General features: G+C 54.2%; 8 protein-coding genes across 8 annotated transcripts; 4 read left to right on the forward strand and 4 right to left on the reverse strand.

Annotated features, from left to right (window-relative positions):
- Positions 1-667: 667 nt before the first annotated feature.
- Positions 668-3,165, forward strand: CC84DRAFT_1166736 (uncharacterized protein). Its single transcript, XM_018179038.1, has one exon. It carries the CDS (start codon positions 716-718, stop codon positions 3,089-3,091), a length of 2,376 nt encoding a protein of 791 aa, XP_018033322.1. The 5' UTR covers positions 668-715; the 3' UTR covers positions 3,092-3,165.
- A 376-nt stretch (positions 3,166-3,541) lies between these two features.
- On the forward strand, positions 3,542-4,139 carry CC84DRAFT_1166738 (ribosomal protein S14). The gene is made up of 3 exons (XM_018179039.1): positions 3,542-3,642; positions 3,785-3,884; positions 3,990-4,139. Exons 1-3 carry the CDS (start codon positions 3,581-3,583, stop codon positions 3,996-3,998), a joined length of 171 nt encoding a protein of 56 aa, XP_018033323.1. The 5' UTR covers positions 3,542-3,580; the 3' UTR covers positions 3,999-4,139.
- A 342-nt stretch (positions 4,140-4,481) lies between these two features.
- CC84DRAFT_1151169 (DNA polymerase alpha 70 kDa subunit) lies at positions 4,482-6,772 on the reverse strand (the record flags this gene model as incomplete). Its single annotated transcript, XM_018176732.1, has 4 exons — positions 6,359-6,772; positions 6,148-6,306; positions 4,720-6,100; positions 4,482-4,658 (listed from the first exon to the last, which is right to left on the reverse strand). Exons 1-4 carry the CDS (start codon positions 6,682-6,684, stop codon positions 4,482-4,484), a joined length of 2,043 nt encoding a protein of 680 aa, XP_018033324.1. The 5' UTR covers positions 6,685-6,772.
- A 179-nt stretch (positions 6,773-6,951) lies between these two features.
- On the forward strand, positions 6,952-8,240 carry CC84DRAFT_1166740 (CRAL/TRIO domain-containing protein). The gene is made up of 3 exons (XM_018179040.1): positions 6,952-7,378; positions 7,432-7,716; positions 7,783-8,240. Exons 1-3 carry the CDS (start codon positions 7,039-7,041, stop codon positions 8,142-8,144), a joined length of 987 nt encoding a protein of 328 aa, XP_018033325.1. The 5' UTR covers positions 6,952-7,038; the 3' UTR covers positions 8,145-8,240.
- A 278-nt stretch (positions 8,241-8,518) lies between these two features.
- CC84DRAFT_1098086 (uncharacterized protein) lies at positions 8,519-10,483 on the reverse strand (the record flags this gene model as incomplete). Its single annotated transcript, XM_018174752.1, has 3 exons — positions 8,519-9,574; positions 9,624-10,326; positions 10,374-10,483. 3 exons carry the CDS (start codon positions 10,481-10,483, stop codon positions 8,519-8,521), a joined length of 1,869 nt encoding a protein of 622 aa, XP_018033326.1.
- Positions 10,484-12,060: 1,577 nt separating this feature from the next.
- CC84DRAFT_1125026 (uncharacterized protein) lies at positions 12,061-14,173 on the reverse strand. The gene is made up of 2 exons (XM_018175707.1): positions 13,894-14,173; positions 12,061-13,840 (listed from the first exon to the last, which is right to left on the reverse strand). The coding sequence occupies exons 1-2, from the start codon at positions 13,951-13,953 to the stop codon at positions 12,413-12,415; spliced, it is 1,488 nt and encodes a 495-aa protein (XP_018033327.1). The 5' UTR covers positions 13,954-14,173; the 3' UTR covers positions 12,061-12,412.
- Positions 14,174-14,216: 43 nt separating this feature from the next.
- CC84DRAFT_938733 (oxidoreductase) lies at positions 14,217-15,831 on the forward strand. Its single transcript, XM_018187922.1, has 2 exons — positions 14,217-14,821; positions 14,874-15,831. Exons 1-2 carry the CDS (start codon positions 14,604-14,606, stop codon positions 15,445-15,447), a joined length of 792 nt encoding a protein of 263 aa, XP_018033328.1. The 5' UTR covers positions 14,217-14,603; the 3' UTR covers positions 15,448-15,831.
- On the reverse strand, positions 15,482-17,755 carry CC84DRAFT_1125029 (RCC1/BLIP-II protein). Its single transcript, XM_018175708.1, has 3 exons — positions 17,569-17,755; positions 15,972-17,458; positions 15,482-15,831 (listed from the first exon to the last, which is right to left on the reverse strand). The coding sequence occupies exons 1-3, from the start codon at positions 17,729-17,731 to the stop codon at positions 15,613-15,615; spliced, it is 1,869 nt and encodes a 622-aa protein (XP_018033329.1). The 5' UTR covers positions 17,732-17,755; the 3' UTR covers positions 15,482-15,612.
- Positions 17,756-17,845: the final 90 nt, after the last annotated feature.

Consider the following 17,845-nt stretch of genomic DNA (forward strand, 5'->3'; position numbering starts at 1 on the left):
CCATAACAAAGGCACAGGTCCGAGCAGCGCTTAACCCTCCCGAGTAGTTTCTGCCTAATCGCAAGCAGATCCATTGGGCGGAATCATGAGTATCCCACAAGCATAAGCGGCGACACAAGGCGTAAAGCCACTGGGTGTCCAACATGACTTACCCGTAATTAAGGGTTTGCCAGATCAGAGTCTGGCCAATCCTAATAATCCAGCCAAAATCTCTTTAGCTCCCCTTTGTAAAACGCACGTACGCGTCCCCTCCAACACAAGCCACGTGCTAGTTTTAGAGCAACTGCGCTCGGCACAGCATCGTGTAGCTTACCAAGAGGCTAGGCGGCTACAGAAGGGCGCCTTGCTCTCGAGTGCAACTTCCCATGAGATGGCGAGTAGCTGGTAGGCTAGATAACGACGCCACTAGAACAAATAGGGCCGTAAGCGAGAAAGCAGACCTTGACAGCGGAAAAGGAAGGACGTTCAGTCCTAGGTGTTGCGATCCGGCTCGCTTGATCAGGGCTACACATCTCGTAGTATATGTGTATAGCAAATGTAATAAGGAAACGGTGTAAGGTGGCTCCGTTGAAAGGTGCTTCCAGACTATTCCTAAAGTAGGCAAAGCTCTCTGCGCTTAAAAAGGATGAACTAAAACACCTTGGGTCGACATCTCCAGGGAGGTCGACTTGATGGTAATCAACAGGCCGCGAGTTCATCTCCCTTGGATCCGATTATGGAATACGGACTCTCTTTTTCCGACAGCACCGCGGGCCCGTCTGCGTTCTCAACCGCACCTAACCCAGTACGCCAACCTGCAGGAACGAAGCCGCGGAGCTGCATCACCTGTCGCACCCGCAGAGTGCGCTGTGACAAAAGGTCGCCTTGCTCAAACTGCCGCCGTGGGGGTATTGCATGCGTCGTGCCTTCCACAGAGGGACCTCCAAGATGGGCTCGCAACTTGGAGAAGCGTCCAGGTGCTACGCCCCAAGCCGTTACGCCAAGCATCACCAAAGTCAAGGAAAGGCTACAAAAACTCGCAGGGTTGGTGAAGCAGTTCGAACGTGAGATTGAAGAAGCCAATGCATCTGTGCACACTCCAATCAGTGCAGGCGGTCGCGATGGTGCGATCGACACTGCTACGCAACAGTGGTCGTCAAGTCAAGGGTCCCAAAACGCAGTAAGGTTCAGTTCAGCCCTCAGTCAAAATGGGAAGTTTTGTGGGGCCAGTTCCCATTATGTGACCAGCACATTCTGGGCAAAGATTGATCAGGAGCTTTCCGCGCTTCGAGCAGACACCCACGGTGTCGCAGAACTGGATTCTGACAGTTCTGAAGATGAGCTTCGGGCCCAAGAGACAGCGATAGTATCACCGACACCAGTACTCTCAGAGCCCGGAGCTTTTCTCTTTGGAACCAGCTCGAACGCCCCACTGAGCGAATACCGTCCTTTACCAAGCCAGATACCATACCTCCTGGAGGTGTATGAGCGCAACGTCAACTTCTTTGTCCGCGTCATACATATGCCGACGCTGCTCGAAACAACCCGTTCTCCAGGGTCCATGACAAACATCGATCCTTCCGATGAAGCACTGTTCTTTGGGGTTTACTACGCAGCAGTAGCCTCGATGGAGGACTCAGATGTTCAATCTAGCTTTGGGATCTCGAGAGCCGCACTCACCACAAAATTTCGTCTTGGACTCGAGACCTGCCTTGCTCGCGCAGACTTTCTCAACAACCCCACCATTACCGCGGTGAAGGCTCTGACCCTTTTCCTCGCTCTGCATCGCAGGAGTGAGAGCCCTAGATTCGTTTGGATGATGTTCGGATTGTTAACAAGGATGGCGCAGTATCTTGGGCTGCATCGAGATGGAGAAGGCTCGCCCCACCGTACCGTGTTCGAAGTCGAAATGTGCAGAAGGGTGTGGTGGGCGATGTGCCTTCTCGATCAAAAAGTGTCTGAAGATCAGGGAACACATATGGTTTACGCGTCACTAGACTTTGACACAAAATACCCTCTTAATATCAACGATGCAGACATCAGTCCGCAAACGACTGTCACCCCACCCGAGCGCTACGGCGTGACAGATGTATCGTTCGCACGTATCGGTGCTGCCTTGACTGACGTCCACCGCCAGCTACTGTCGTCTGGCTTTCACTTGAGTTTCAAGGAGAGGCTCTCTCTAATCGAAGAGGTCTTCCAAAAGTTCCAATCGCAATACTTGCAGCATACGACTGAGACTGATGGCGGCCTATCTTATTGGGTGTCGGTATGCATGGCACGTCTCGTCATGGCGAAACTTACGCTCTTGTCATTTGCACCCGTCATTTGCAGGAGGGCTCCAAATTCGCGAGTCGAGCCATCAATGGACAACATGCACTGCACAAAGCTATTCCACGCAGCAATCCAGGTCGCAGAGTACAACCACGCCATGAACGCAGAGGAGGCGTGCAGGAATTGGCGGTGGATATATCAAACATGCACGCACTGGCATGCGTCTGTATACCTCGCGCTGGAAATACCAAGAAGGGAGTGGAGTCCTACCGTGGAGCGGGCATGGGTAGCATTGAATAGTCCGTGGCTGATTCCTTCCAAAGCACTGAAGGACCAAGATAAGCAGATATGGTTTCCTATCAGAAAGCTGATTCGCAACGTGCAGAGACACCGGGAAGCCGAATTGCATCGCCTGCGTGCGAACCCGCAGGCTGCGCGTGACTTGGAAATGCTAGATAGGAAGATATCCTTTGGTTCGCATCCTGCTCCGTTCCCTACTGCTGGGATGGAAGGGGTTTTTCTCCAGCGATGGCGTCGTGTTGTAGGTCTCGATGACGGCGCGCAAAAGATCATGGCGGATGCGGCGCTCGATGATCCGTTGAGGTTTCTCACATACAGTGCTCACCACGAACTCAAGGATCAGAACACTTATGCAACAAGTGAGCCAACGGATGAGGTAGCCAGAGAATCCGCGGTCGTGGGTGCGGAGAGCTTGTTCAGTGCGTTGGGTCCATGGCACGGGGACCCCGAGATGGAGTGGGACGCTGGGGAGGATTGGCAGGCTTGGATCGACTCGGCACTCATTGCTGAACATTCAGAGCTGCAAGAGTGGCATTGAGGAGTGGAGAGGCGGAAGCAGATGTGACCAGTATGAGATCTGTGGGCTACTTTTAGGTGACTTCGTCATGGGTAGCAAGAAAGCAAAGACATGATGATGAATAAAAGTGTTAGCTCCTCTTCGTCTTTCATTCCAATGGGCAAGTGTTGCGAACAACGACAGCCGCATCAATGAAAGTTCGCGAGATTAGGTGTTGGCGTTCTACCGAAGACGGCGCGGACGGGGAAAGGATGGTGGGGTGACCCGAGTCGGCCTAGCGTCAGCTAGCGCTCGGTTAACTGCCAAGGATTGGCAGTGTGCGTTGCGAAATTCCTCGAAACTCCAAACCCAGCGACATTCGTGAACGACAGCCCCGACGCAGACCGACGACTCCTAACCAGTATGTCCCACTCGCCCTGAGGACGACGTCTACTATCTAGTTCAAAGATGGCACCGCTAACGCACCCGTAGCAGCGACCTCTCCACCTCGACCTCGCTCAACCACACATTATGTCTCACGAATCCGTCTGGTACTCGCGCCCGCGCACCTACGGCAAGGGCTCCCGCGAGTGGTACGTCCACCCTTCTTATATAAATGCGCGCCGGCCATCTGTGGCAGGGAAGGAGGACAATGATGGCCACCATGGGCCCGAAATGGCATACGCGAACGAGCACCTGAGTGGATCGAACATGTACTAACTGGATCCTATACAGCCGTGTCTGCACGCACCCTGCCGGTCTCATCCGCAAGTACGGCCTCAACATCTGCCGTCAGTGCTTCCGCGAGAAGAGCGCCGACATTGGTTTCGTCAAGGTACGCATGCCCTGCGTAACACGCGCGCCGCTGCACCTGGATGCACTGCAGACCCTGCAACGCGTAAAGGATACATACGGGCAGACTCTAACTAACGCCCAACAGCACCGATAAATTCCCCAAGCATTGGCGGTCGGAGTAGCGGAGGAAAAGGCGCGACGGTTATACACAATGACAATGTGACGAACATGGATACGAGGGCATGAGGAGCCTCACATCGGATATGGCATGCATGCATTGCTGGGCTTCTTCGGTTATCCTATCCTGCTTTTAGACAGGGATGGGAGGTGTCGGTTCGGATCGATAACAAATTCAAGTCCTGAATTCACAAACCTTGGACCCGTGTGGCTGCATGAACGTATGACACATCAGCGTGAGAATCGAAGCATGACCATGATATCCAGCACGGACAAGAGAGCGAATCCCAATTAGAGCCGAAAATCCATCCGCGCCTCAACAGCAGGTCAGAGTCTCAGCATGCAAAACGTTATCGTCGATTACTCAGATGCTATGTACCACCAAAGCCCAATGCAACCATTGGTACAGCCGTCGCGGCCAACTCCGCTCCGAAACGCCAAACACGCCCACCCAAAGCACTTAGATCTTTACAATATCCACCCTCGCCCTTTCCCACAGCTTATGCGCAACCGCAGCCCCCCTCTGCCTCTCCTCCTCACTCACATCCGCAGGCCGAACTACTAGCCTCGCATACGTGCCTGCTGCCCTGCGCTTGCACAACGTTCCCGGATTAATGACCAGCACACTCTCCACAACCTACAGCACGTAAATCAGCACTCCCACTCAGACGTAAAAGGATGCACGAGGGGAAACATGCCTTGACAAAGCCCTGCAAAACGCTGGGCGTGAGGAGTACATCCGGCCGGACATTCAGCATTTCGCCCAGCTTGAGATAACTCGTATCTACCATGGTGCCCAGTGGCAGGAAGGGACTTGGGCCCTCCTCCGTGTCACCATCCGCAACACCCTCCTTGAACACGGCCGCCTCCACCGCACTCGGTGCAAGCAACTTGTCCCTCCCCGTCGGCGGAAAAACCGGCAGAAAACTGCGCTGCTCAAGCACATTCTTCGCACCCCGCTCATAGAGATGCGTGCTCCTTGCTTTCCCGCCCGCAATCTCCTCGCGCTGCAGCATGTGCAGCACGTCCAGGCTCGACATGCCCACGATGAACTCGTTCATGCTCAGCGTCATGGGATTCGTGACGCATTGAACGTGCCTCCCCGCGGCGCCGAGGCCGAGCTCCTTCTTCGCGAACTTGTCCTGCGGGAAGGCCGCGTGGTGGTGGTGTGCGTCGCGCAGGGACGGCACGAGGATGACGTTGCAGGTGGGGAGGCGGCTGGTGAAGGTCTGGATGGGCGCGGAGATGAAGTGGCGGAAGAGGTCGGTCATGGTGGCCTGGTCGGGGGATGTGAGGTGAGGGGGGATATCGAAGTCGCCCGAGCGGATGAGGGGGTGTTCTGCATCGAGGAAGGGGCCGATCAGGACGATGGTGTCGGCGGAGGCGGAGACGGCGTTGTCGAGGAAGGTGTGGAGCGGGGCGAAGTCGAGGTTCTGGTCAGTGGTGTAGGGGCCAGAGGCTATGAGGACGGTGAGGGGGCGAACCGTGGAAGGGTCGGATTCGGGGGTGTCGAGGTACCGCGCGTTGTAGGTGTCTAGTTCTGCCGGGGTGGAGGCGGGCTGGGTGAGGAGGGGAAACGAAAGCACTTCTGAGACGACGAAGTTCTCGCCCGACGCGTTGATGCCTCTGAGGGCAACGATCTGTCCAGGGAAGAAGTTGTATGATGTTAGTTTGTCCAGGGTCAGAGGGACCCTTCGTCCTGAACCCCATCGCCGAGAGCCCTCTAGTACTATGGATGCAGCGTTGAGCTTGCCCTCGCTCGTGTCGGAGCATATACGCCCCACTGCGATGACCTCGTTTGGAGACTGGTATGAGGGGTTGCCGAAGGCACTATCTTCCAGATCGAGGTGTTCTTGCAGCAATTGGCGGAACTCGTCAATGCGGTCGTCGAGCACTTCGGAGGCTTCGGAGAGCTTCATGGCCATGGTTTTGTAGTTGAATTTGGACATGTCGGTGTTGGCCTTTAGCTTGATGCGTGTTTCCGAGGGGGGTTCTTCCGGAGCATCGGATAGGGCGATGTGCCCGTTCAACTGTTCGGCGATGTCGCCAGCGTTCTTGCGAGAGGAGAAGTCGAAGACACTGGTCTTTCGTTAATCGATGCTATGCATTCCGAGGTATGTACGTACGATGCGTCGCCAACTTCGCCTCTGGGTGTCTGTCCGCCTGCTGGAGAGCTCATCTCATGGTTCTTGTGCGCTTTACCGGCGGGGGCATCGAAGTTGGATCGTCGCTTTGCGGCGCTGCCCAGAGGGGCTGCTCGAGGGGTAGCAATCATGCCATCCAGCCTGGGTGTATTAGCATGCCTGCTCTATGCGGTCCTCGAGAAACACCACGTACATATCATACATGTCCCCACCCTTCGCCGCTCTGGGCGTGGGTGCCACTCGCTTCGCATCGCCCCTCTGTTGCACCTTGCCTCTGCTTTCTTTCTCCAGCGAGTCTTGCAGATCCTTCTTGAAATCTCTCGCCGTCTTCAAGTCCATCTTTTCCTCTCCGCCCATTTTCATATTGTACGCCTGCCATTTGAAGTCGAGCTCTTCGGCAGAGATTGAGAATATGCGCTGGATGGACTGCAGTTCGTTGAGGATTTCGGAGGGGACGTCGTTGTCCTTTGTGGCGCAATAGCGCTCGAAGCGTTCGGTGAGCTCGGCCGTGTCGTCCATGGCGCTTGGAGTGCGCTGCTGGGATGGCTAAATATGGGAAAGCACAGCAATGCACGGAGTGTGACTGTTGAGTGTGCGGTCCGAAGCGGGATGGTGACGATGCGCACGCGCTCCAAAGTTTCGAGACGCGTTCGGACGCGTCGAGCACCCCACGCAGCCGCAAAGCTAGCCGCGAAGGGGGCCCTTAGCGAGTCTGGCCGTACAGCGATCCGCGCCATTGGTACGGTGTTTATGGCGTAGTGAGATCAGGGTCCACCAGCTCGCCAGAAGAGCAGCCTCGTCAGCGTCCTCCTTTGGAAAGCAAGAAACGTTGTTTTCCGCCTCTGTTCGCCTCCGAATAAAATCCGCAAAGCCATGTCTGCCATTGGCCCCTTCCCGCACCCAGCGGAGGGCAAGAAGCCCGCCGCGCCGCCCGCGCTCACCGCCGACCAGCAGAAAAAGTACGACGAGCTCCTCGCGACTGTGAAGGCATGGACAACGCTCCCGAAGGCGTCTGCCAAAGGCGCAGAAGAGGAGGCACTCGCAGACCCCGAGCGCATGTGGCTTACCCGCGAGTGCCTTCTGCGGTACCTCCGTGCGACCAAATGGAACCTGCCGAATGCCACCCAGCGTCTGCGAGATACCGTCATCTGGCGGAGAGAATACGGGACCGATTCCTTCACCGCTGATTACATCTCCGACGAGAACGCCACGGGTAAGCAGCGTTACGTCGTCCGAATTAGCCAGGCGCTCATGATACCCTTCTAGGCAAACAGGTAGCCCTCGGCTACGACAACGAAGGCAGGCCGTGCCTCTACCTCCTTCCGAACAAGCAGAACACGAAGAACAGCCCGAAGCAGGTCGAGCACTTGGTCTACATGTTGGAGCGCACACTCGACATCTCGCCGCCGGGCCAGGAGACGCTGGCGCTGCTGATCGACTTCCGGAACAGCAGTGCTGGGAGCCAGCCTAGCATCGGCACAGGCAGACAGGTCTTGAGCATCCTGCAGAACCACTACCCGGAGCGCCTGGGCAGGGCATTGATCACGCACTGTGAGCTTGCATGACCGCGCTCGACATGTTTGTTGAGTCTATGTGTGAGTTGCTAATCCCCGCCAGTGCCCTGGTACGTCACCACCTTCCTCAAGCTCATCTCCCCCTTCATCGACCCTGTCACAAAGACCAAGATGCGCTACAACGAGCCCCTCACCGACCACATCCCCGCCTCGCAGCTCATGAAGAACGCCGGCGGCGAAGTCGACTTCGAGTACGACCACAGCGTGTACTGGCCCGCGCTCGCCAAGCTGGCTGAGGAGCGAAGGAGAGAGCGCACCGAACGCTGGGAGAAGGCCGGCAAGGTCGTCGGCGAGAGCGAAATATACTTGTGGGGAGGGGAGGAAGGCAGTGTCGCGACGGCGCCCACGCCGACTGCAACTGCAGAAGCGCCCCAGCCGACGGCTGAGGCTACGGTTTCGGCATAGAAGGAGCGTAGTTCTTCCGAGCGTCGTAAAGCATTTTTTGCGAGCGAAAAGCATGATAGATTATAGATTTGGCATTATGCGGCCCTAATAATACCCTGTCTGCGTTGCGAAGTCGGTTCTTCAGTCCACGGTCGCGTCGAGGACACGCTATGCCCCCCGGCTTTGTAGCTTAACTCAGTCTTGAAGAGTACTTGATAACATTCCTTTTTACGACCATGTCAAACTGACTTGGTGGGACAAAGCCCCTCTGCGGGGGAAGAAGAAATTATGTACAGTCGAAGAGAAGACATTACCTCGCGCACCATACGCAACCCATCCAAACGCCACAAGACAAGAATCCCTCATCGCGCCAGCCCTCCCATCCCAAAGAACCCTCACTCCAAAACAACCGTCCTCTTGAAATCTCTCTTCCTCTTCGTCGGCGCAGTTAACAGCGCACTCTTGCCACCCAGATTGCTATAACACTGCACATTCGTCGGCTGCTTCGTGCTCCGCGCGCTATAACTGAACCTCCCACTGCCCAAACTACTCATCGCCAACCGCGTGCCATTGTTGTTTAGCGCCAGCGTCATCGTCTTGACATCCCCATTCGCGACATTCGAGTGGCATGTCACGCCAATCGTCCCACTCTGCCGGCTTTCCCACGTGTACGTGTCGAGCGTGACGATGTCAGCCACAGTGCCGGATACGCGTACGGAGACCTGTGCCTTGGACGTCTTCGACGAGTCTGACTTGAGGCTGATGGTGGCTTCGAATTTGAGCGTGGTCGCGGCGGTCAGCTTGGGCGCGACAAAGGATGCGGTTTGCGCGGCTGGGGACTCGAGCGTGACGGAGGCACTGGGGACGCCCGAGGGCTCGATCTGCGTCCACTTGAACTCGAGCGCGGAGTTGGGGATGTCCGTGTTGTTGTTTTGGACGACGAGCTGGATGGTTGCGCCTGTGCGCTGGTCGGCGGAGAAGGGGGCGATGGTGGCGGTGGGCTCCGCGACGGGTCCGCTGGGATCGTTGGGGCTACAAGTCTTGGATGGGGAGGGCGGCGTCGGTCCGGGGAACGGAGAGAGAGGGCCATATTGCTCGCCGTCGAGAAAGTCGCCTTGCACAAGGCCGCGAATGTCGGAAAAGCGGTGTGCTGGGGGCTCGGCGCCAGGGACGTTGACCTCGGGCTGGATCCATTCTGTAACGGGTGTGATATATTGTCCGGCTTTCAATCCGTCCTTGGTCTCGACGACGGGGGTGTTCGTCTTGATGACGTATTCGCGGGTGTACGGGGTGGAGGCTGCGACACGGGCTTCCCACTTGCATCGAACGTCGCCGGCTCTGGGCGTGGCAGAGCCGACCTGGCGGAGGTTTTCGTCGCCTGTACATGGGTCGACTTCAATGGCATAGATTTGGACTGAGGCGCCAGTGCAGCTGGAAAGGTAGCCAATGAACTAGTTGAAAGTCAGTCAGGCAATGCCGTTTTGGGTACGAAAAACTGACCCGAGTATCAGCAACCTCGACGTTGGGATCAGCGTCAGTGATTCCAATAATTGCATCTTCAATGAAGATATAATTGGGTACTGTGTTAGAGGCTGAAGTCGTGACCTGCACATTGGTGGCCGACATCTCGAACACGAGGAGCTCGCCACTCTTGGGGATAGCAGTGTATGTAATGAAGTCGCCGACCAGGAAAGGAACCATAGCCAGAGGATCAGGAGCCGCAAAGTTCGTTGATCCGGCTGGGCGGTTTGAGGAGGGGCACCTATCATCACTGGATGAACGTGGGAAGCACATAGGGAATCCGGAGAATGCTTGGATGCTTGGGTTCTCATCGTCGACTGGGAAGAATGGTGATAGGTTCGATTCCTTTCCAAACACACCGTTCGGGTCGCTCAGTCGCAACTTGGTACCAAGTCCACGAAGCTTGAATGAACCATCGGCAACATCGATTGAATCAATGTATCCTACGCCTGATCGTAGTTCGAACCCACCGGTAACGATGATTTGTGCGGCTGTTGGCGTCGAACCGATGATGTTGCCAAAGACGGTGACTTCGTACCCATCAATACCAGCCCCGCAGAGGTTCTTGAAGGGGACCCAAATAGTAGGAAACTGGACGATGAGGTTCTTTGGTACTTTGATAGACCAGCCATCCACTGTGACAGATCCTGCATAGTTGGAGTCGCTGGGGTCGACAGAGCAGCTAACTCTGTCAGTGGCTGAAGATTTACGAAGGAGTGGGACACTAACCCGCCAAAGGCGCCCACAACACCCAATGGTGATATGTCTGGAATGGGTGTGGCAGCCAAAGCTCCGGAAGCCAGCGCCAGCAGGGAGGAAAGGATCGTAAGGCGAGTCATGACTAGGTTGGATGGGACAACAAAGGAAGTGTCTTGCTCAGGAAAACAACGTGGAGAGGCGAGGTTTATATACACGTCGCTCAGCACTTCTACGGTGGGTTGGAGGATGTGCACAGGCTATCGACCTAGGCCTTTTGCTTTGGGGTATGGATCCTAGAATCAGCACCTGGAGGTGTACCCCCGCTCGACTATGTCTCCGTGGACAGCATCGTTCCGGTCTGGAAGCCCAGATGTAGAGCTTTTGCTCAGTCACGCCAGGTTGTGTGCATACACGAAATGTTTCCGCGTCCGCCACAATACTTCCAAGCCCTTAAAGCCGCATCGGGAGAGAATACAAGCCGGAAAGAGGTGTTAGGTCGCCATCGGCACGCGTGCCATTCGTTGCGGCGACGGCGAAAAGCCACTCAAGGTTCGTAAGCCACTGAAATAAGCTTCTCGCGAAGCATACCCAAGCCGATGGATAAGAGACTGGGTCCCCGGACTTCTATTACGCCGTACTTCGTCTTTTCACAGCCGATACAGGACGTCGGGAGCGGCTGATACCGCCCAAGGAGCCTAGCTCGTATTCATCTGACAGCTTGAGGGACATCATTGGGTTCGAGAGGCGAGACTTTGTCAGATCTCTTACTCCGGGTAACTTGGGAGGTGGGTCCTTTTCAGCTTCGGGACTAAGCGGAAGAGGCAAATCACTGTGTCCCAGCCAGAATCATGACACTCCAGAACAGGCAAAGCAAAGTCGATGCCTAGAGACGACTAAGAATACAATAGACAGCCAGACACGAGACCTGGTTGCAAACTCTGTTTCCAAAATGCCGCGTAGGGCGACTTGATCGATACGAGGATTCCATGTGCACGTTCAGCTATTTTTACTCCGTATGTTAACCTTGGACAGGCGCCAGATCCTTGTACTGGGAAAGCGAGAGGCGAACGATGCAGGCACCGAGCTAGAGATCGTGTGTGAGCCAGATTGGTGAGATGTAACAGAGTCCGCCTAATGTGGCTGATCTAGAGCCTCCCAGCTGAGATGGCGTGCATAGAAACTTCTTGGCGTTCCGCTCTTGCCAAGAGAGGCGCTCTTGCGGCGGCGCTGAGCGTGTGCTGCTAGGAAAGTCATCTTTGCAACTAAAAGTGTTCCACGGCAATAGCGTCGAAGATGTGCGGGGTTGATATTGGGATGGAGTCGAGAGAAAGAAGAGGTCTGGACTGGCTGGGCAGTCCAGGATCACGGTGGGATATCGGCCTCTTATCGTTCGAATTGGGTTTAGGCAAGACCCGAGCCTCAGGGTCCAGTCTTCCATTACAACACTCGTGGACCCCATGGGAGAACGAGGAGGCTGCCACGCGGTGTGCTGCGCCTGCAGACATGCTTGTAATGTTTTAGGATCAGGCGGTACTACATTCTCGGCATGCAATCTCGCTGCCCACTCCCTCGGCGGAATGCTGGGGACCATCTGCACCGCAAGGATCAAATGCCTGTAGGCAACGGAACGGCACGAATCGGCCCCTGTCCGTAGGATCGGCATACCCAGGTTTCTGGTCATCTGGCGTACGAATGTGTAGGAAATACCATAACGACGACTTGGCAAGTCTACCAATGTGGCAGCTGCGGGAATACACTATGGATACAACGTCCGCCCTTACACCCGCTCCTACTTCCGCACTTACATACATATGTATCGGCAATTGATATTTTGAGCGTAGGTGCTGCTATACGAGCTGCCGAGCATCTCCAAGACTCCATCTTAGGATCACATTTGTAGGAGTGCTCTCTGTCAATCTCCGGAAACGACCAGAGGAACGGATAGCGCGTGACGGGTCGCAACAGTATCCTATTGTGACCTGTTGACGAGCATTCGATACATGCACCGCTTGAACAGCTCCCGTGCAGTCGGGGAACCCAGGTTTGATTTCTGACTCGAAGGGACATTGCTATGCTGCGAATGCATAGCTTCCAATAAGCCGATACACGTCCCAGGGTCCTGTCCTAGCCCTCGCATCCTGCATTTTCAATATTGCCGCCACTGTCGCCGCTTCTTTCACCCCAAAGTGCTCAGCAATCCTATCAAGCTGTTTAATGATCCAGATCCTTGCTTTCTCGGGACAACCGCGGGACCATGCAGCGGCATACAGCCCCAATAGGAGAATGTACGTGTCGAGAAAATGTGACAGCGTATGAGTGTGCATATTTGCGCTGGATCCCGGTGGTAATTTGTGCCTAGCAGGACCATTGCAGTCGGTCATCTGAGGGACCGTGGCACACACTTCTCGGACTACCAAGGCGGCGGTCTCCATTGCGTGCTGGCTGGTCTTGTCATTAGTATTGGCGCAGGATTCAATAATCTCATCGCAGAGAACGATCCTTATAAACCGGAGGACATTCCACATCTGTGTATCTACGCGGGAGGCGTAGACATCGTAGTAACCATCCAAAGTCGTGTCTTCTTGCTCTTCTGTAACATATATCCGGTCATACGACCATTTCGGAGGCGCCTCATTGTCGATGATTTCAAGCTGTCTCTCCAATACAACACACCGCCGCACTTTCTCTTCTGCTGTCAGGACACTCTTAGTGATCTCTGAAAGGAGGTCAGTGACCTTCAGTGTGATGCCTGACAACAACCACTTGGGATGCGAGACGTCAGTATAGTTTGCTGTATGTTCTCTGATCTTTGTAACGTCTTCCGGTATACTCTCGCGGTTGGTTATTGATATGACGACGGAGTTTAGTGCCAGCCTTGTGAGCGCCTTCAAGCCACCCGGGTCTGTGAAGTGCTGCAAGCCTCTAAGCCTAACGAGCGCCAGAGCGCCATCCACATGGGCTCGCTGAGACACAACAGAAGTGGGTCTAGAATCTGTGATTCTCTCAAAGAGGTCTAGTAGCAGCGAGGCTTCAAGTGTGTTTGTCTGTGGGAGGGTGGTCGGATCCTGCAGCACCTTATTTGTCTCCCTGAGCGCGCCAACGTACTTTTGTCTCCCTAGATTCTGTGCAGAAGGAGAGTTCACGTGGTGTGACAAGAACGCTAGACTTGCAGCATCTATGCTGAGGGAGAGGTGTTCCGGGGCAGTCTTTGGATCGAAATGGGGGTATAAGAAATCCCATACTCGACTGAAATCCGCAATGTAGTACGCAAAGAAAAGCTGTCTCGCCTGGGCTTGGAGATCTAAAGGCAAGTGGGAAAGCTTGAAGCTCGCTTTATTGGCCCGCTTTGGTGTCATGACTCGCTTCTCGGCTGAAATAGCCTTCATATGAACAAACTCGGTTTCGTTCGAGATACGCAGGACGTCCGTATCACGATATCCATAGCACCGGACTCCAATTCGCAGGCAGGAGCTACAGGATGGCCGCTGAAGGTTGCACTACTAGCGTTTAGTGACAGGATGGAACGGCCCACGGGCGAGGGTAGGCGTACTCGGAGTTTCCGGTCCCGACATCTCTGACAGGCCTTTGACGGTTTACCTCTAAAAACCATACTAGGTCCTTGAGGAGATAGCTACAATAAGCTCACAGACGGTTGATTTTCCTTTGCTATACCCGAGGAATGAGAGTGGTCAGAGCTATTTTCTTAGTAGCATGTGGTACAGGAGGATTCTCTTGTCTGAGTTTTTGCGCGTCTTGTCACCGTAAAAGCGACATTAACACTCACATGGGTGATGTTGGCTCGAGGAAGGATGAGAAAGCAAGGCGTGAGATGAACAGTGATGTTGACGCTAAACCGTCGGAGTGACCGCCCAACGAGTTGTTTGTCGGGCCAATGAAAAACCACGTTCTAGTCTGATTTGGGTATGCACTTCGACGCTGACGCAACAGTGTCCGATATCTCGTCGCCTTCGCTATCCTGTTCAAGGTCAATAAATTGGCTTAAATCCGAAACTTTGTTCCATGAGTCTCGGGCGCATCTGCCACGGGTATACACTTCCCAAAAGAGTATCGATTTCGTGCAGAAGTCCATGGACTTAAGATGTGCAAATGCCGTCTTTACTGGAGTACTATCCGGACTTATATATTCAAGCAATATATAAAGTAACTCTTCATTGTCTGTTTTCTAACAGCACAACGCACCCGAATTCTCTGTTGCAAAGCACACGTTTTTGATATAACCTTCAGTCATCAGGCGTGACCATGTCATTCCCATACAAGCATGTTCTTTTGGTCGGAGCAACATCTGGAATAGGGAAGGCAATGGCAGACAAACTTATCGCGGAAGGAATCCATGTCACAGCCGTTGGGCGTCGCAAAGACCGTCTCGATGCCTTTGTCTCGGCCCATGGTTCCTCGAAAGCCTCCAGCCTGGCCGCCGACATCTCAAACTTGGAAAGCTTGTCCGCTTTTGCTGAGAAGTAACGTTTTCCCTCTCTCTTTCGACTGCGTCATCACTGACCACCATCACAGCGCGATCAAGCAACATCCCACAATCGACGCCGTCTTCCTCAACGCCGGCCAGCAACGCCGTTTCAATTTCGCCTCGCCATCCACAGTGCAGCTCTCCGAGTTCAACAAAGAGATGACCACGAATTTCACATCCTTCGTCGCTCTGACACACGCTTTCCTCCCGCATCTCCTCGCATCTTCCAATCCTACTGCACTAATTTACACTGGAACGCACATTTCGCTTGTCCCAGGGGCTTCCTGGCCCGCATACAGTGCGTCGAAAGCCGCACTGGATGCCTTCGTCCAGTGCATTCGGGAACAGCTGCGCAACAGCAGCGTGGACATCTTGCATATCTCCCCACCGCTTGTGCAGTCAGAGATACATGATTATGAGTTTGGTGCTGAGACTGGGCAGAAGATGGGTATGCCGGCAGAGGAATTTGTGAAGGAGACGTGGGCGGAGCTTAAAGAGGGGAAGAAAGACGTGTACATTGGAAGCATCGGCGCGAGCTCTAGGGAGCAGTTTATGGAGATCGCTGATAGACGTGCGGAGGCGATCGAAAGACTGAACGAGCTGCTGAGGAGACTTCATTGATCACCCAAATGGTACATCCTGCATAAGGATAACACGCCAAGTACTTCGCATGATAGGAGGGTGTATAGCTACATCATTGACGTATTCGTTCATGATCAGTGGGTCATTTTCCGAGCCTGAGTGCCACTTGCCCATGCTGTGCGCTTAAGTATTCTCCTAACCAAGCTAAAGCTCAGGCCTGCCCTCCCGCCACTCATCGATCGGAACTGAGCCTGGCATCTCCTCGCCATCATGTACTAGACGGGGGAATGATTTGTTGCGCCAATCATAATTGATCTCCTTCTTTGCAAGCTCTTCGTTCACCAGGAGCACAGCACCTGAATGATGACCTGCTGCACTCACTCTGAGCGCAAAGTAAGCACCGAGACCATCCTCGCCCTTATCCTATAGATTTGTTAGCGCGTTCCTAGGCAATTATGCATACCTTCTAGATCATCAAAGAGCGGTGGAAATCCCCCAATGTGACAGCACAGGGCTGATTCTAAGGGTCTGTTTGCATCATGATAGAGGGGAATCCAACATACCTCGTCCCAGACTTTAGCCTCTTGCTCGATCCATTCGCCCAGCTCACCTAGGATGTTTAGGTTCCCACCGGAGTACAGACCATATCGCCCTGCTGCCTCTTGCACGTCTTTGCCGCCAGAATGAAGGAGCTCCAGCCACTCCTGCTGTTCTTTGCGGAACCATACTTCTTTACCTCTCGTATAACCGTCTCGAGCGAAGCTCGGGGAATCGAGACCACGGAGGCGAACGGCCTGTAGTGCTCCTAGCCCGAGAGATTCCTGGAACCCCACTCCCTTGCCATACGCGGTTATCTTTCCAGTCGAGTGCAGGGCCAGAAAGTGCCAATCACCAAAGGCTATCGACACAACGTTGTTGTGTTGCAGAGCCGGTATGTACTTCAACCCTGCAATCTCCGTCTGATTAGGATTGGTAGTACGCGCGTTCCAACTTCTTTCTAAGTAATCCTGCTCCGCAATGACTACCCTGCCATTGCTGAATACTGCGAATGTCCGGAATGAGCCTTGAACGTCCAACGGTTTTCCAATCTCACCACCGAACGCACAAAGCTCCAAAATGTTGTCTGCCCTGCCTTTCTCATCCAGCCTACTGCAGAACACTTTGCCAATATCGGTGACAAATACCACGAAGTGCTCAAGAACAATGTGGTTCTTCACCTGTCCAACTTCTTCTCCAAGAGCCCGGTCTTGGTCTGATTCTCGGACAGCTCCCTTGGGGCGTTGGTACCCTGTCTTTGGAAGCTCGAAATTCTCAAGTAGCAACATAGTGTCAGGCTCGTCAGGCTCAGGGTCCCGCTGTAAGAGCCGCCGTGGGACTGAGCGAGCTCGCCGTGGACCATGCTGGGCTGCTCTGGGTCGGAGCGGCTCCCACGCAACGACTCCGACACCATGAATATAAGCTGAACTATAACTCCACCCTGCGACTACCTGCTTCACTGTCCCAAATAGCGAACTGTTTGCCAGTTTTGAACCACCAGAAGAATCTTCTTTGAGATCTATATTGACGAACTTGATCTGAACAGCAGGGTGATCAAAACTGTGCCAAGACCAGATCCGACCACTGTCGGAGAGACCTAGTATGTGTGATCGCCCAGAAGAAAACTGACGTATTGCGATTGTGGGCTCGTTGTACGCAGCGGCAGCAGGTGATTGTGGGTATCCGGGTGGGAAAGTCAACGCTTTTGGATCAGCGTTACCACCCCAGCTTCGCTCGCCATCCAAGAGTCCAACTGAATACAATGTCCCTTTAGAGTTGAGGATCGTAGTCGACCATCCACCGTTTTGTAAATCAGCGATGACCCCCATCTCTCGAGCTCCATGCATTTCTTGAGGAGACGGGCATGACCGGGCGTTTGTCTGATGACCTAGACGATTGTTTCCCTCGCTTCCCCATGTATACACTCGGGTCTGTGTGAAGAGGCGTTTGTACATCTTCTGCCAGCGAACTCCATCATGCTGCACAACTGGCTGGTTTGGTATGCGAAAAGTGCCTACAGGCGTCAGCAATCCTCATTGTGGTGGAGAAGACGGTATGCCAGAAATGTATGGCGAGATCCCTTGGAAATGTCCCGGCTCGCTCAGGTGCATAGTCTTGACTTACTGCGGCTCTGGAAGGACCAATATGCAGGGTCCAAGCGAATCGAGGGCTGCTGAAATGCCTTGCAAGTACTACAAAAAGCGAGGAAGCTTTTGGCATCAAGATAGGGAAAGACCAATACAAGTATGTCCAGCGGAAGTTCCGTGATATTGATTGATTCAGCCATGTTGTTGGTTCTGGTGGTACGTTATTGCGGGGGATGAACGCGAGTCGTGCTTCAATATAGGGCCGGACTATGACGCCAGCAACAAGGGTGCGCGGAGGATCTTGGCGCGCTAGC

Source organism: Paraphaeosphaeria sporulosa (genome assembly GCF_001642045.1).
Source record: "Paraphaeosphaeria sporulosa strain AP3s5-JAC2a unplaced genomic scaffold CC84scaffold_8, whole genome shotgun sequence".
Classification (NCBI taxonomy): domain Eukaryota; kingdom Fungi; phylum Ascomycota; class Dothideomycetes; order Pleosporales; family Didymosphaeriaceae; genus Paraphaeosphaeria; species Paraphaeosphaeria sporulosa.

What these genes read in the sequence shown, in the direction of transcription:
- CC84DRAFT_1166736 (XM_018179038.1), top strand. Translation starts at nt 716, where the DNA reads ATGGAATACGGACTCTCTTTTTCCGACAGCACCGCGGGCCCGTCTGCG.
- CC84DRAFT_1166738 (XM_018179039.1), top strand. Translation starts at nt 3,581, where the DNA reads ATGTCTCACGAATCCGTCTGGTACTCGCGCCCGCGCACCTACGGCAAG. An exon ending in GGCAAGGGCTCCCGCGAGTG is followed by an intron (nt 3,643 to 3,784) that starts GTACGTCCACCC and finishes GATCCTATACAG; the next exon opens with CCGTGTCTGCACGCACCCTG.
- CC84DRAFT_1166740 (XM_018179040.1), top strand. Translation starts at nt 7,039, where the DNA reads ATGTCTGCCATTGGCCCCTTCCCGCACCCAGCGGAGGGCAAGAAGCCC. An exon ending in CTCCGACGAGAACGCCACGG is followed by an intron (nt 7,379 to 7,431) that starts GTAAGCAGCGTT and finishes ATACCCTTCTAG; the next exon opens with GCAAACAGGTAGCCCTCGGC. An exon ending in CAGGGCATTGATCACGCACT is followed by an intron (nt 7,717 to 7,782) that starts GTGAGCTTGCAT and finishes AATCCCCGCCAG; the next exon opens with TGCCCTGGTACGTCACCACC.
- CC84DRAFT_1125026 (XM_018175707.1), bottom strand. Translation starts at nt 13,953, where the DNA reads ATGGTTTTTAGAGGTAAACCGTCAAAGGCCTGTCAGAGATGTCGGGAC. An exon ending in GTCGGGACCGGAAACTCCGA is followed by an intron (nt 13,841 to 13,893) that starts GTACGCCTACCC and finishes AAACGCTAGTAG; the next exon opens with TGCAACCTTCAGCGGCCATC.
- CC84DRAFT_938733 (XM_018187922.1), top strand. Translation starts at nt 14,604, where the DNA reads ATGTCATTCCCATACAAGCATGTTCTTTTGGTCGGAGCAACATCTGGA. An exon ending in TTGTCCGCTTTTGCTGAGAA is followed by an intron (nt 14,822 to 14,873) that starts GTAACGTTTTCC and finishes CCACCATCACAG; the next exon opens with CGCGATCAAGCAACATCCCA.
- CC84DRAFT_1125029 (XM_018175708.1), bottom strand. Translation starts at nt 17,731, where the DNA reads ATGGCTGAATCAATCAATATCACGGAACTTCCGCTGGACATACTTGTA. An exon ending in TTGGTCCTTCCAGAGCCGCA is followed by an intron (nt 17,459 to 17,568) that starts GTAAGTCAAGAC and finishes TGACGCCTGTAG; the next exon opens with GCACTTTTCGCATACCAAAC. An exon ending in AGGCTAAAGTCTGGGACGAG is followed by an intron (nt 15,832 to 15,971) that starts GTATGTTGGATT and finishes ACAAATCTATAG; the next exon opens with GATAAGGGCGAGGATGGTCT.